At 33.2% G+C, this 13899-nt stretch overlaps 1 protein-coding gene and 1 pseudogene across 3 annotated transcripts; one reads left to right on the top strand and one right to left on the bottom strand.

Annotated features, from left to right (window-relative positions):
* The first annotated feature begins 283 nt into the window (after window positions 1-283).
* On the top strand, window positions 284-2973 carry LOC145634458 (mediator of RNA polymerase II transcription subunit 4 pseudogene; annotated as a pseudogene). Of its 2 annotated transcripts, none has more exons than XR_014113415.1 (2): window positions 284-440; window positions 1069-2973. The product of XR_014113415.1 is annotated as a mediator of RNA polymerase II transcription subunit 4 pseudogene, transcript variant X1 (transcript). The 2 variants fall into 2 exon arrangements; XR_014113416.1 differs by having other exon boundaries at window positions 297-440; window positions 881-2973.
* A 577-nt stretch (window positions 2974-3550) lies between these two features.
* LOC145634457 (glycosyltransferase BC10-like) lies at window positions 3551-10895 on the bottom strand. Its single transcript, XM_081685883.1, has 11 exons — window positions 10339-10895; window positions 9092-9607; window positions 7620-7718; window positions 7255-7355; window positions 7091-7162; window positions 6825-6915; window positions 5569-5649; window positions 5393-5452; window positions 5181-5303; window positions 4177-4215; window positions 3551-4078 (listed from the first exon to the last, which is right to left on the bottom strand). Exons 2-11 carry the CDS (start codon window positions 9464-9466, stop codon window positions 3947-3949), a joined length of 1173 nt encoding a protein of 390 aa, XP_081542009.1. The 5' UTR covers window positions 9467-9607; window positions 10339-10895; the 3' UTR covers window positions 3551-3946.
* Between the last annotated feature and the right edge of the window lie 3004 nt (window positions 10896-13899).

Here is a 13899-nt window from a genome sequence, read left to right as displayed (position 1 = left end):
TGGGTTGGGGGCTTGGCCATATGGGGTTAGGTTTTTTTATTTTTTTTAATTATATTTTCAACCATTAACACAATGACACGGGTCAACTAACTTACCAAAAAAAAAAAAATTACATGCTTAATAGGTTACCGGTCATATGAGCCTGTTTTGAGCGAATACAGTCAAAGTTGAAATTATTTAAAGCGAATACGCGAAAGTTGAGATTATTTGTAATAAATTTTCCTATATTTATTTGTTTAAAAAAAAAAAAAAAAATCCTTATAACTCGTACTTTATTAGACGTATCTATTCCTTTAATAACAGTGACGGGTCATAGGGATCCATAGAATTGCTCTCTCTCGGATTAGTTGGCGTTCTCCATTGAAGCGCAGTTGGTTCTCCGTTGAAGCGCAGTTGGCGTGATTCTAGTTCTTGTATCACCCATTGAAGCAACTTCTGAGGTAAGCTGTTTGTATTTGTTATCATCGTATCAAAAATCCCTAAAATTATGAGATCGATAATTGAATCAAATATCCCTAAAATTATGAATCAAATTTGGTTGCTAATGTATTGCACAACACTTTAATGTTAGGGTTTTACTATGAAATCAGAGCTTTTGATATATTGGTTACTAGCTCGGGTATGGCCATCGGAATGGTTGGGTTTTGGAAACAATTGGGAATTCCTGTTTTAACTGAATTTTTATGTTTTGTTGAATTTTTATGATTGTTTGGTTACTTTCATTGAGAAAGAAGTGTTTTTACAAGTCCCCAATAAAGATATCATTGATCGATTTCAAAGAATATAATGAAGACTCGGAGGATATTTTAGTAGAATGTAGCTGAATTGTATTATTTAATGGATTTGGGATTGAAATTGTCCCCCATTGTCAAATTTTTAGGTCCGCCACTGCCGGCCTAGGGCGGTTGCCCCTCCTGCTCTGGCTCGGGGATGGCCATCGGAATGTTTGGGTTTCGGAAACAATTGGGAATTTTCATGCTTCCTAGCTTTTGATATATTGGTTACTACTCGAAGTAGTTTTAGCAGAGTTGGATGTTTTTATGTGAATTTTTATGTTCTGTTAAGCAGGGAGCATAACGTATTCAAAATGTTACAAAGTCTTCCACACCAGGTTGTACCATCGCCGGCTAGGCTTGGCCTGTCGAATCCGAATTCACCGGCTCTTCAAAGTCCCAGTGCAACCAAGTCCTCTTCGCAACCCACCCAGTCTAACCAATCCCATCAGCAGGTTGTATTACCAACTCCAAAAACTACCTCATCCACTCTTCTATCTCTTCTTCCTCCTCTTCAAAGGGCCCAAGCACTTCTGGTGCAAATGGCAGCCTTAGCTGCCAAGCTCTTTGAGGTATCACCTAATCGTTCTGTTTGGGTTAACTCCTTTCGTAGCTCTCTTCCAACTTTTCTTCCTTCTCAAACCCATTCTACAACCACTCCCCCAATCGACGCTTCTACATCTACTACTAAAGAAATTATTGCCCTTTTCACATCACTTCAAACTCAGTTATTTGAAGCTGTTGCAGAGCTACAAGAAATCCTTGATCTTCAAGACGCTAAACAAAAGTTAAACCAGGAAATCGAGGCCAAAGATTCTGCTATTCTTTCATTTGCTAAGAAGCTTAAAGAAGCTGAGCGGGTTCTTGACATTCTGGTTGATGATTATGCTGATTATCGCCGTCCAAAAAGATTAAAATCAGAAGATTCAGATAGTTCTTGCAGCAATACTACTGTTGCTTCTCAGTTAAAGTTGTCAGATGTCATATCATATGCTCACAAAATCAGCTATACAACCTTTGCACCACCTGAGTTTGGTGCAGGGGGGCCACTTCGTGGGGCTCTCCCACCTGCCCCGCAGGAGGACCAAATGCGAGCCTCCCAACTCTATGCCTTTGTTGATCTCGATGTAGGGCTATTTAAAACAGTGGAGGACGAGAAAAAGATTGAACCCCTCATCGAGACCCCTGCTTTACCACCTGCCGACCCCATGGCTGCAATTAAGGGCCTCATGCCTCCAAATATTACAGTTCCAGCTGGCTGGAAACCTGGTATGCCTGTGGAACTTCCTATGGATATACCATTACCTCCAGCTGGATGGAAGCCTGGAGATCCGATCAATTTGCCCCCATTGGAATCTCTTCCTATGGCTGCTAGAGCTGGTCAACAACCACCACTGCCTGCTGCTCCACCTGTGTTTCCGAGGGCACCTGAACCTATACAAGTGCCGCATATTCGGATTGATATTTTGGATCAAGATGATGATAGTGATGAGTATACCAGTGATGAGGGAAGCTCAGATGATGAAGATTAAGAAGGTAGTGGGAATATATATTGCTGTGTTTGGCACTTTAAAGGCTTGGGAATAGATGGGAAGATTGATATTTGGTAGTGGGATTGAGGAGGCACGTAATCCTATCATTTCAGGAACTGTAGAGTACAGGCTCAGTATGGTAAGTGATGCTGAGGTGGTTTCCGGGTTTTTTTAGGTTTTGAAGGAACTTCAAAGCCAACTGAGGAGAGGTTCACTAAGACTGAGGTAGCCCAGTCCGCTTCCTGCTTGTGTCAAATTAGTCCGTGCTGCTGCCTACCAGTTCCCAGTGTCCAAGTGGTTGAAGACTTGGAGTGACATGGATTCTTGTGATGCTTGCTCATTTTTATGTACACTAGATAATTCACTAGGAGATAAATTTGCATCAGTTTCCTACATTTATTAGATTGTATTTAGATAATAGTGTTTTGTTATAAATGGGAAACATCATTTGTTTTTTAATTATGTTAGTTTCCTATTCCATGTAATTCGATCTAGGATAGTGTTTAGAGTTTTGTTATTTACTTGGAGTAGTAAAATTCTAGCCCCCATATGAAGAGTGCTTAGTGTCATTAATTGTATAACACAACATTAGGGAGAGTTTACAAACACTCTTAGGATACAACTTTTTTTTTAAAGGGTTGTTTGAAGTACTTTGGTGCTGAATTTATCTCTTTCAAATTGTTTTTTAAAAAAAAAATCTTTTTGAAATTCTTTCAAAATCCTAAAGAAATGATGAACACCTTTTGACAATATTATGATATGCTCTTACTGCCTTAGAACAGTAGGAAATCAAAAGGAATTGGACAAATTTTTAAAAGACGAGGTTTATTTCTCACTATCTTTGAGTGCAGCATTTTACACTAGTAGCCGAGAGTGCAGTTATACTATCATCAAGAGTATTAACAGCAGCAAGTTAAGATCTAAATTCTGAAGTTAGCCCTAAATGTTCGAAAAAGTACAGCCACCCTGGGCAATGTGCCAATGGCTAAAGCTTAAGAGATGTCAAGAGATTGGCTAAGGCTGAAGAATTATTTAGTTATTTTGTTTCGTCCCAGCCTGAGATGCTTATGCTGCGTGTTCGTTCCTTTCATAGCTCTTGTTCTCTGTTACATTGTGGCAACGACAAATGAGCCATATGTTGAAATATTGGCGAAAGAAGTACCTGATCGAATATACATTATTCAAATGTTTGGCTTACTATATAGTGTATACCCAATTGAATTCACTATGTCTGTGTTACTGATTGCTGAAAGAAAATAAAAACCAATAGAGGGAAAATTACGGAGTATTTGATTAGAAACTTAGCATTGCTATCATTAGCTGAAGCAAAATACAGTAAAAATCTGCAAGCTAGTTCTACTATATCTATCTAAGAATTGATTCCCTCAACTGTGTCAATATCTGAGAAAATGTTTGTTACATCGGCAAAATTACAGAAGAATACAGGGGGGAAAAGAATAGACATTGAATCTTCCGAGTAGCAACCTTCGAAGAATAATACTCTTGTTCCAGGCAGCTAACATATCAGCTAGAATCAGGTCTTTGTATGGCATGGACATTTACAACGGGAAAAGCTATGTATGGAGACAAAAAGGTGGTCGAAAGGCATCGATCAAAGCAAAACTCTGGTTTTTGTATTGCTTATACAGAAGCAGTGTAGTTGGAGAAGATTTGTATCAAAATGTCCAGAGTTTCCGGGTAAAATTTCCTAGCGAACAAATAACAAGGGCGTTTCACTCCATTCCATACACAAGGCTTCACAATCACTTGCTTCTGCAAATATTGAATGACAGAAATCAGAAATAACTTAATTAAAAAATTAAGTCGTCTTAAAAACTTTTATGAAATATATTTTTAAAAAAAAAATTTACCTTTGCTTCACTAGTTTCATGCACAGTTTCATCAATAGACTGCAATATCAATAACAAAGAGTTCAGAATTATAACTAGTTTTAGCAAAAGCATGATAGATTGTTAGTATTCTACAATTAGATTAACTGATATAAGTCATACAACTCCAATAAAGAACAGTAACACACTGAGAGTACTAATCATGCTTAGACGCCTAGTAGATCTAAAACACACACAAAAATCAGCAAGATTGTTTCCCTTGTTATTGTTTCTATTAACAAGAATCACTCTAGGCATCTTGGAATATAAGAAAATGTTAAGGTGTATTTTAATCAAGGTATACTAAGATATGGGATGCTGTGATTCAATTGTCGTTATATACTTAAAAATCATTGAAAAACTGCCTTACTTTTGTTGACCTACATTTGACAAGACATTTTAACTTCCGAATACACAGAAATTCTTTCAACACCTAACGAGGACATTCAACATATACTTCGGTATTTTCAATTTATCATAGGAAAGCTAGTTACCAATGATGTTCTAATATAGGGCATCTTGTTCTTGAACTAGAAAATCAAACCTCAAGGTTTTAACAAAAAATACCCAAATCCTCCCGTTGTTCTAAAGTATATATTCCAAAAGCACATACATATTTCCAAGAACTATCCTTATGGAGCAGCATATTAAATAATTGATTGATTAAGTTTTAAAAGTAGAAATAATCTTGCAATTAATAAAAAAAATAAAATACAAACATTTCATTTTAGGAGAATTGACCAAACAAAAACTACGTCGTACTTCTTTTGGCTGGTTATAGTGGTTAATGGGGCATACAAATTAAGTCAAGTGGGAATCATCAACATGAAAATACTTCCATATATGCCCATGTTCAGTTGCAATGTAACAATTATATATTCTTCAAACTTATTTTTTCTTTCTAAGATAATTCCTATTTGTTAAGGGGATTAATGGATTATAAGTGAGAAGATGAGCCTAATTGCATAAACAAGATAGGATCATACCGTAATTTTCTGCAAAAGTTCATAGCTGACATCCTGTGCTCTATAGGATTTTGGATGCCACTTATGTTCAGACCAATCAACATGAGTTACTGACCAATTTGCCATCCCCCCTGGATCAACAATCTATGCATTGCCAAAAAACAAACTTAGTTGGACTGAAACGGATAATATATAGTGGTTTGGACAGAGAGAGCATTCTTAGTGACACTCACATTGAAGAAAGTTGGCAAGTAATGTTCGTCACAATAGCAATTGCGTCCCTCAAAGCCAGGCTGTTAAGAGAAAAGATTGATCAACATTTTGCTTTGACCTAAATAAAAGCCTCCGTATAAATTTATCTAAATGATATGCACTTATGCCATGTTCTATAGCAAAGAAAGGAGCTCACCCTGCAGTAATTTCTAAACTTCGAATAGTAAAGGGTATCAGAAATTACAATCATTGCATGCTGCCGCTTCAAGTGAAACCACTGCATAAACGTAACATTAATAATTAGTACATAATAGATACCATGATATGAAACTTGGCATATATAAAATTGCATAATGGGATAAACCGGTGTAGACAGAAACACCAAACAGCTACTAAATTCCAAACCAATTGTCACAAGTTAACGTGAATCTCAGAACAAAAGGCTAATTATAATTCCCAACAAGCCTGTATAATTATTAAGTAGAATCTATAATAGAGTTATGGAGCTATACAAGTAGACCGTCTAAAGCCAATTGTCATAAGTTTACATGAGATTTGGAACACAAGGCTACCTATGTTTCCCAACAAGCCTATATGCGCTGTTTAGCACAGATTTAATATTACTTTTTTTCATTCTTCAATAGGCACTTCAACCACAAGTCAAATGTTCACCGAACAGATGGCATAAATTGGATTAGAAAGAGACTGTTGGTAAGATGCATACTTACAAGTCAAGGATGAAAAGCAACGAGCTTATACCTATTTTTGCTACAATTATTACAAGAAAAGAAATTTTCAGACAGAAAATATCTATGTAGACATTGTTTGAAGAAGTTGTAAAGTAAAATACTCCCCCAGTTTTTTTAAAAGCCCCAGTTTGACTTTTTGCACTGTGTATGTAATCCACTTTGACAAATGTTAGTGATTTATACACAAGTGGTCATGTGGGTACTTAGTACTTGTTGGGATCGTTTCAATGTATAGTTTCTGAATATCAATTTTTTATAATTAAAGATATAATTTGTCAAAGTTCTTCATTGGAACACTGGGCACTTGAAAAAAAAAAAAAAAAACAGAGAGGGGTAGTAAAACACAACCATAAGTCTGTTATGTGCTTATCAAAATGATGACTTGATGAGATAGAAGAGATTTAGGCACCTTTGTCTAATGAGAACGGTCAAGAAAGACATGATGTTTAATTTAATTTGGTCAAAGTGCATGAATAATTTACCATATCAGACAGAATCTAAAAGTGGAATGGCTTCTAAAATGGCCAAAACTACAGAAAAATAGACAACTAAAGCATGCAGTATTTGACACAAAATATAGCATCAAAATAAGATTCAACCAGTACCATAATAATCAATTGAATTTAAAGCCAAATTTCAGAAGCAGCAGTTGTTTCATGACATTATTATAAGCACTTTTCGGGAATGATATGTGATTTCTCACCTGTGCACCCTTACGGAAGTCCTCTTTTTCTATTTCGGGTAACATATGTGGTGAGTACCTGTCATTTCCATGAGGACCTGGGTCCAAGAAACTGGCAGATAAAGGCAAAAGAACAGGATTAATGTGCATTTCAAAACTGACTCAAATCTATTTGACTTTAAGAAGCTATGCAAACAGTACAAGCAATAACCTTTCTGTATAGAGGACCACATCACACAGTAACTAATGAAACATAAAAGCTCAAATGTTTAACTCACTGAACTCACCTGTCAATGTAACTAACATTTGTGTACATAAGATAGTTGTACACATACTCAAATCTGTGCAACGGAATACAACTGCAAGTAAAGAAAAGTATTAGATCAGAAGCCAAGGGTACTGTGCTACATAATGGAACAATAACAAATACTTGGAGGCAATCTATACACACCTATCAGAAAGCAATACAAAGTGCTGGTTATCAGGATCTCGCAGTGCATTGCCCAAAAGGCGTCGTTCTGCATCTATCATTGAAACTTGACCCCAACCAACCTGTGACAAAAGGCAACAATGTATTCACATAATTGTCAGATCTTTATAATTTTCATAGATTAGGGCTGCAAAAAATGTCTCATCAAATTTATTTGTGCCATTAAAAGAAATCAGTTCAACTTGTACATGCAAAAAATGATTGATCAATTTATCTCAAAGTGACACCACTTTAATGGGTTCCTTTAACTAATATAAAGATTAATTAATAACCAGCACAATATTCAGTACAAATAAGAAATTAAGTGAAATCTAGAAAGTACAAACCTTGTCACTATGGATGTCTCTATCAATGAAATATTTGCTCTGATGTACAGGTTTTCGTTGAGATGCATGCACATAAACACTGAACTTTCCCTCATGACCCTGCCATATTAGATGAGTAATCTCAGAGCATAATAAACAGATAGATAAATTATAAGAGAATGCATGAACATAAAAACTAAACTTGCCATCATGAGTCATGACTCTCATGAGACTGCCAAATAAAAAGAATAACTAAGGGAGGAAGGGTACACATATAAGAAATAGAAAAGATACATATTGCAGTTAATAAAGTTTTCAGAAGACAGCAGAATCAATCTTATCACTATGATAGCTATCCTCTGGCAGCATTGACTAAACAAGATTTGTTAAGGTAAGATCATAACAAGCAGTCAGCTAATGCCATTCATGGGATAATTTACATGCAAAATATGCATTGCTAATTTATTCTAGTCAGAAATTAGATAATTATTTTTTAAAAAAAATATTGGCAAGTGTTGAAGAAAATTATTAAATTCATCTCTGTTCCCATGTCATTGAAGGGAGAAAATTATTAAAATTTGTATACTTGGGAGCTCAATACCAATATTAATATCAATGCACTTATTAGTTAATACAATGGTCTTGTAGAATTTCATTTTCTTTTCTTTTTAGGTAAAGAAAACAAGATATTAGGTGATCGTTTCAGAACTAATTCCGTGATCCAGGAATCACTTTGTAGAAAAAACTATGTAAACTGTTAACTTCTTTTCAGGAGGGTCATGGGATTTGGTTGTAAAAAAAAAAAAAAAAAGTGGGGTTTGATTGTTCAGAGGCAGGAAAAAAAACATAACACAGTGAGGAAATGGGATTTTATATAGGAGTAAGATTTTGTAATGAATGGGACTAAAGGGAGAAGGGAACAAGAGAACTACTAAGAAATGCAAAGACGCATAGCTTAGCTTATAGCACAGAAAAGGAAGTACATGGATTATGACAAACTAATCTTAGATAACCCACAATAACCACCAACTGCATGACTTCCAAACAGTCTTCTTAAAAAAAATGCAGAGACAACACAAGTTATTATTAACTGCATAGCCTCTAAGGCTCTAAAAGAAACATGAAAGAAGTGTGAAGTGTATTTTAAAACTAATATGTATCAGCTATCCTACATTAGCTACTGGCTGTTTTAACACTTTTAAATTCAAGTATTATAAAACTAGAAACACAGTTAGTCAGAGCTTAAATACTTGTACATTGTAAATTGACGTTTCAATCTTATAACGATACAAGTACTATTTCTTGGTTCCCAAGTTAATAAGTACAGAATAGACGTTTGACCTATATAGTCACTAGCTAAACTCAGAGGCTATAAAGTATAGCATAGGAATTCTTAGACAGGGCTCATCCCTTAAGCTTGTCAGTACCAAATTGAGAGCATTGCATAAATAAGGTTTACAATGAAATGTAGGAAGGATAAATAATACACTTACAGTAAAGAATACATCCCAGAGATTCTCAAAAGGCAATGATCCAGGAGTTAAGAACAAGAAAGCAATTTTAGGATTTTCAGTCTGTTGAGGAGGAGTTCTCAAAAATTCTTGAACTAAAACTTGTGATGCCAACTCTTCATCAGTCAATTCTCTTCTAGTATAAGATGGAAGCCATTCTTGAAAAGCTTTGCAGCCTCTTGGTGAAAAAACATAGCAGGCTGAGGAGTTTTCGGGAGGATATACATAACCACAAATCACAAAAAAGCTGACCAAGCAAACCAACACAATAATCCAAACTGGTCTCCTAGAAACATGTCGATGGCGATGCATTGGCAAAATTTGCATGCTTAAGCCCCAGGCTTCTGTTGCCTTCATCTTTTAGCCAATATATCACAGAAGAATCAAAACATGACCTATTTTGGCCTCAATATCACTATTTGCTTCACTCTTAAGCAAGATGGAAATAAAACACCACCTCAACAAAATTGAGATATTCAAATGCTCAAGGAACGGAGTCTGTAAAAGTGGAGTTGATTCCATTAGAAGAACTATTGCATTGTTTTTTCACAACTACCAAACATGAAACCAGCAAGAGTTCATTTCAACAGACAAAACAATGCAAAGCATTTCACCCACAACATCGTTACATAGGAACAAACAAACAATCAGAAGATTTCGATTATATAACGAATTTCTCGGAGTTTTAATTATTTAATCATGTATATGCACTTGTGAGGAATATGGGGATCCAGAATATAGATAATGAAGCATATAGAAACACAACATAAAGAAATTACTGATTTCAAAACTTCGATTTTGCAATTGTTAACCTTATATTAATCACGCAAACCACATGAAAACTACAAAACTTAATTGTAAATATAAACGCACATATTTCCTTCAAAATGGTCAAACCAACTTTCAACGAAAAAGCCTCTTTTTACAAAAACTCATTTCCCTCCAAAGGAGTCAAACCAACCTAACACACGAAAACCCCAGAAACACCCACAATTACTTTCAAAAAAACATCAACAATTTCACCAAAAATCTATTCACAAACAACCAATTAACTTCAATTATAGTTTCATACGATGATAAATTGAAAAAACAAATAATACCCAGATTCCAGAATCTATCCTAAAACCATCATAAATTAAAAAAAGCAATTTAAAAGTTACACAAAAGTAATTCAAAAGTAATGAGTAATTAATATTAGAAAAAAATTAATAATGAGATGTAATTAATACCTGAAAAAGGCGAGAAATTCAAAGTACCCAGTTCAAATCTAGATTAAAAGAAACTATGAAATGTTCAAGATCTAATACCCAGAAACCAAAAATCAACGAAAAGAGATTTAAAGAGCATGAAGAAGAAGGAGATAGTATATATACTATTTAAAATAGTGTAAATTGGGGAAGATTGAAGAAAGACTTGGTCTTTTTATGCTCTTTTCTTCTCTCTCTTTTTGTCTATGAAATTAATTATTGGGAAATTTCCTAGCTAAATCAATCATTATTCAACTTGCAAAAAACCCAAAATTGAATCTTTTTTTAAAAAATCCAAAAATTGATGGGTTTTTTTTGTTGGGTATTGAAATTGAATTAAATTGATTGAAAAAGAAGAAAATTAAATTCCCAGGAATTTTCAAGGGCTGAATTTGAATTTGGTGAGAGATTTGGGAGCTGTTTTTGAAATTGTTTAAGAAAAAAAAGATGAAAATGAAAAATAATGTGGGTTGGTCTTCTTGGTGGTGACCATTGACGAAGGAATGAGTCGTTGATTGTTAATTGGCTGTTTATGTTTGGAAAAACAAACAAAAAAAAAAAGAAATTAAATTAAACAAAAAAAAAAAAAAAAAAAAAAGACTGCAAAAACCAACACAATTTTGATTTGGTTGTCTTCTTTTTATTCTTGTGGTTGAGTTTGACTATAACCCAAACCCGTATTAGCCACGTTAATATGGGGTTACACGGTTTAATTAATTAGGTTTGTTTGTTGGGTTCAAATGTTTGAATTGTGGTTAGGGTTCATAGACGTATACTCCATCTATCTTTAATTAATTAGTCCCAATTTATTTCACCTTAAAAAAATATATTATTTAATACAATTAATTTCAATTTAGTAAAAAATTTCAATTTCGTTAAAATCAGTAATTTTAATAGGGAATTAGTAAACATAATTTTCAGATCAATAAAATTAATTTTAGTTCAATAAATGTAACTAAGGGCCTATTCTAATAGACTGAAATCAGTTGAGATGAGCTGAACTGAACTAAACTAAACTGAAATGAATATTTTATAAGAGAAGGAAATTAGGAGCTGGACTGGACTGAACTGAATTGAAAATAAACGTATGAGAACAGACCCAAAGTTCAGCCAAAATACTTGTCAAAAAAAAAAAAAAGTTCAGCCAAAATAATTTCAGTTTAACAAATATAAGGTGAAGTGAACGGAGTCTTATAACTCTATTTTTTTTTTTTTTTTTTTAAAGTTGTTGGTCATGTTCTCTTTACTTTATTTTTGTTGAATTAAATTTATTTTTACTAAATTAAACTAATTTTGTTGAACTGAAATTACTTTTAATGAACTGAATTAATTGTTATATTTGTTTTTTGAAGTTAAGGATTAAAAAAACATTTTTACTAAGGGTTTGTTCACAAATACTGAACTGAATTGAATCAAATTGATTGGAGCTGAACTGACTTGAATAGGGCTGAAATGAATATTTTATGAGAGAAGGAAATTAGGAGCTGAAGTGAACTGAACTGAACTGAACTGAAATTAAGCTGAAGTAAATAGGCCCTAAACTGAACTTATTTTTTATTGAAATGAAATTTTTTTTTTACTGAATATTATATTTTTAAGCTAAAGAGGACATGACTCCACTAAACTCTCTACCGTTGTATAATAATTAATTGACATACTTGATTTTTTAATAACTTTGACCATATATTTTTCCTTAAAATATAAAATAAAATGTCTACAAATAAGTCCATAATACACCATTATAAACTTAAAAATGAGATAGTATTTCTAACTACTTATAAGAGTGAGGGATAACTCAAGTGGTTAGAGCTTCCCTCTCGATTTCAGGAGATCCTGAGATTGATTCTCACCCCCGCCCTCGTGGCTCTCTAAAAAAAAAAAACTACTTATAGAGTTCAACATGGGAGGTTGTATTTGGTATTACACTTTTTATACTACACATTATTAATTTATTATGCACATTATTGTGCACATACATAATTTACCAATGCCTTATGATTATGAATAGTTGCACATGCAAGACACCCAATGACCTATGATGAGGCTAATCAAGACAGAAATATACCCTTTAAGGGGTCTTCCATTCAATGTAGAAGCTGTCAATTTACATTTTAAATAATGTCAATTAGTACAATTATTTTTCTAATATGATCAAGACATTCTCTTCTTGACTGTCAATTTGGGGAAAGCCTTTATATTTGAATAATTCTATATACAACTCCCAATTTAGTTGGAGTCTTCCTTGGATTTTTTCTACATTTTCTTTATGTTATTTAATTATTTCAAATTCAACATTATAATGTTTAGAATCTTTAAAAAATTGAGATGTCTCTTTCTTAGACTTGAATAGAGCCTACATCATCTCATGCATCCAATGAGAAGAATCATTGGGGAAGAGATAAGAAAAGGCAATATGTTTTCTTAAGGTAGTTGTGTTTAGGAGCTCTTTAAATAATAGGTGTACCACACTTTCTCCATTATTTTACTAATAATCGTGTATAGATTTTTAATAATAATTTGAATGTTAAGATGTTTAAACATATTTATGTGAGATTTTACTACCCGTAGTTGATCTTGATGGACAATTTTACAATTAAAATTGTGTTGGAAGATAGTTTTGTTTGATTGGTGTAGCTATTTAAAATTATTGTAATTGTAAACTTGTAATAGGAGTAATACATATAAAATTTGTCAAAGTTTCAACAAATTTATTGATGGTCCTTTATGAGCAAATGTTCACGAGAATTAATAAGTACTATAGTACATTGGAAAGTTAAATTTACATTGGTTATGCAAAAAAAAGTTGAGAAAGGAAGTAATAAAATTACATGAAAAAATAAAATTTACCTGGTTTCGAAAAAAAAAAAAAATTACCTTTTTTTTTACAAGAAAAAAAAATATTACCTGAAAAAGTTAAATTTGTATAAATATTGTTGCAAATTGAAAAAAATATTGGTAAAAAAATAATTATATTAATGGTACTTTAAAAAACAAATGAGATTATCATTTTGAAACTCAAAATTGACTATAAGAAACTATGACAGAGGAATTATGATAATTGACTTGGCTCCTTCAATTACCAAAGCAATTTGTAAACATCCTGAAAATTCGGGGTTAAGAAGTGCTTTTTAGATCTCTAACATTTGAAGGAACACATTGAAAAAGAGTTAACATACTCCTTTTTTTCCCTCCTTTTTTTGGCCAAATAAAAAGTGGACAAATTAGCTTATCTTAAAGCCATTTTCTTTCTTTCAAAAAAAAAAAAAAAAGAAAAAAGAGCCTCTTTAGTACTTTAACACAAGATAACACAATAAATGAATACATTAGTACGGACTATGGAGTACTTTTAAGTTTAAATGTAAGCTAAAGTCGTGCCTTTTTCAATCACTAGAAGTATTAAAAAATGAAGACTAATTACAAAAATTAATGAATAATGATGATTTTCATACAAGATTATCTGGATAACACCTTCTTTAATCACAATTCACAAATCATGCATTCCTACATAAATATATTTTTCAGGAGTAATTTTCTCAAACACCC

This window comes from Chenopodium album, chromosome 6 (genome assembly GCF_948465745.1).
Source record: "Chenopodium album chromosome 6, dcCheAlbu1.1, whole genome shotgun sequence".
NCBI lineage: Eukaryota > Viridiplantae > Streptophyta > Magnoliopsida > Caryophyllales > Amaranthaceae > Chenopodium > Chenopodium album.
This window is presented reverse-complemented; position numbering and strand designations above follow the sequence as displayed.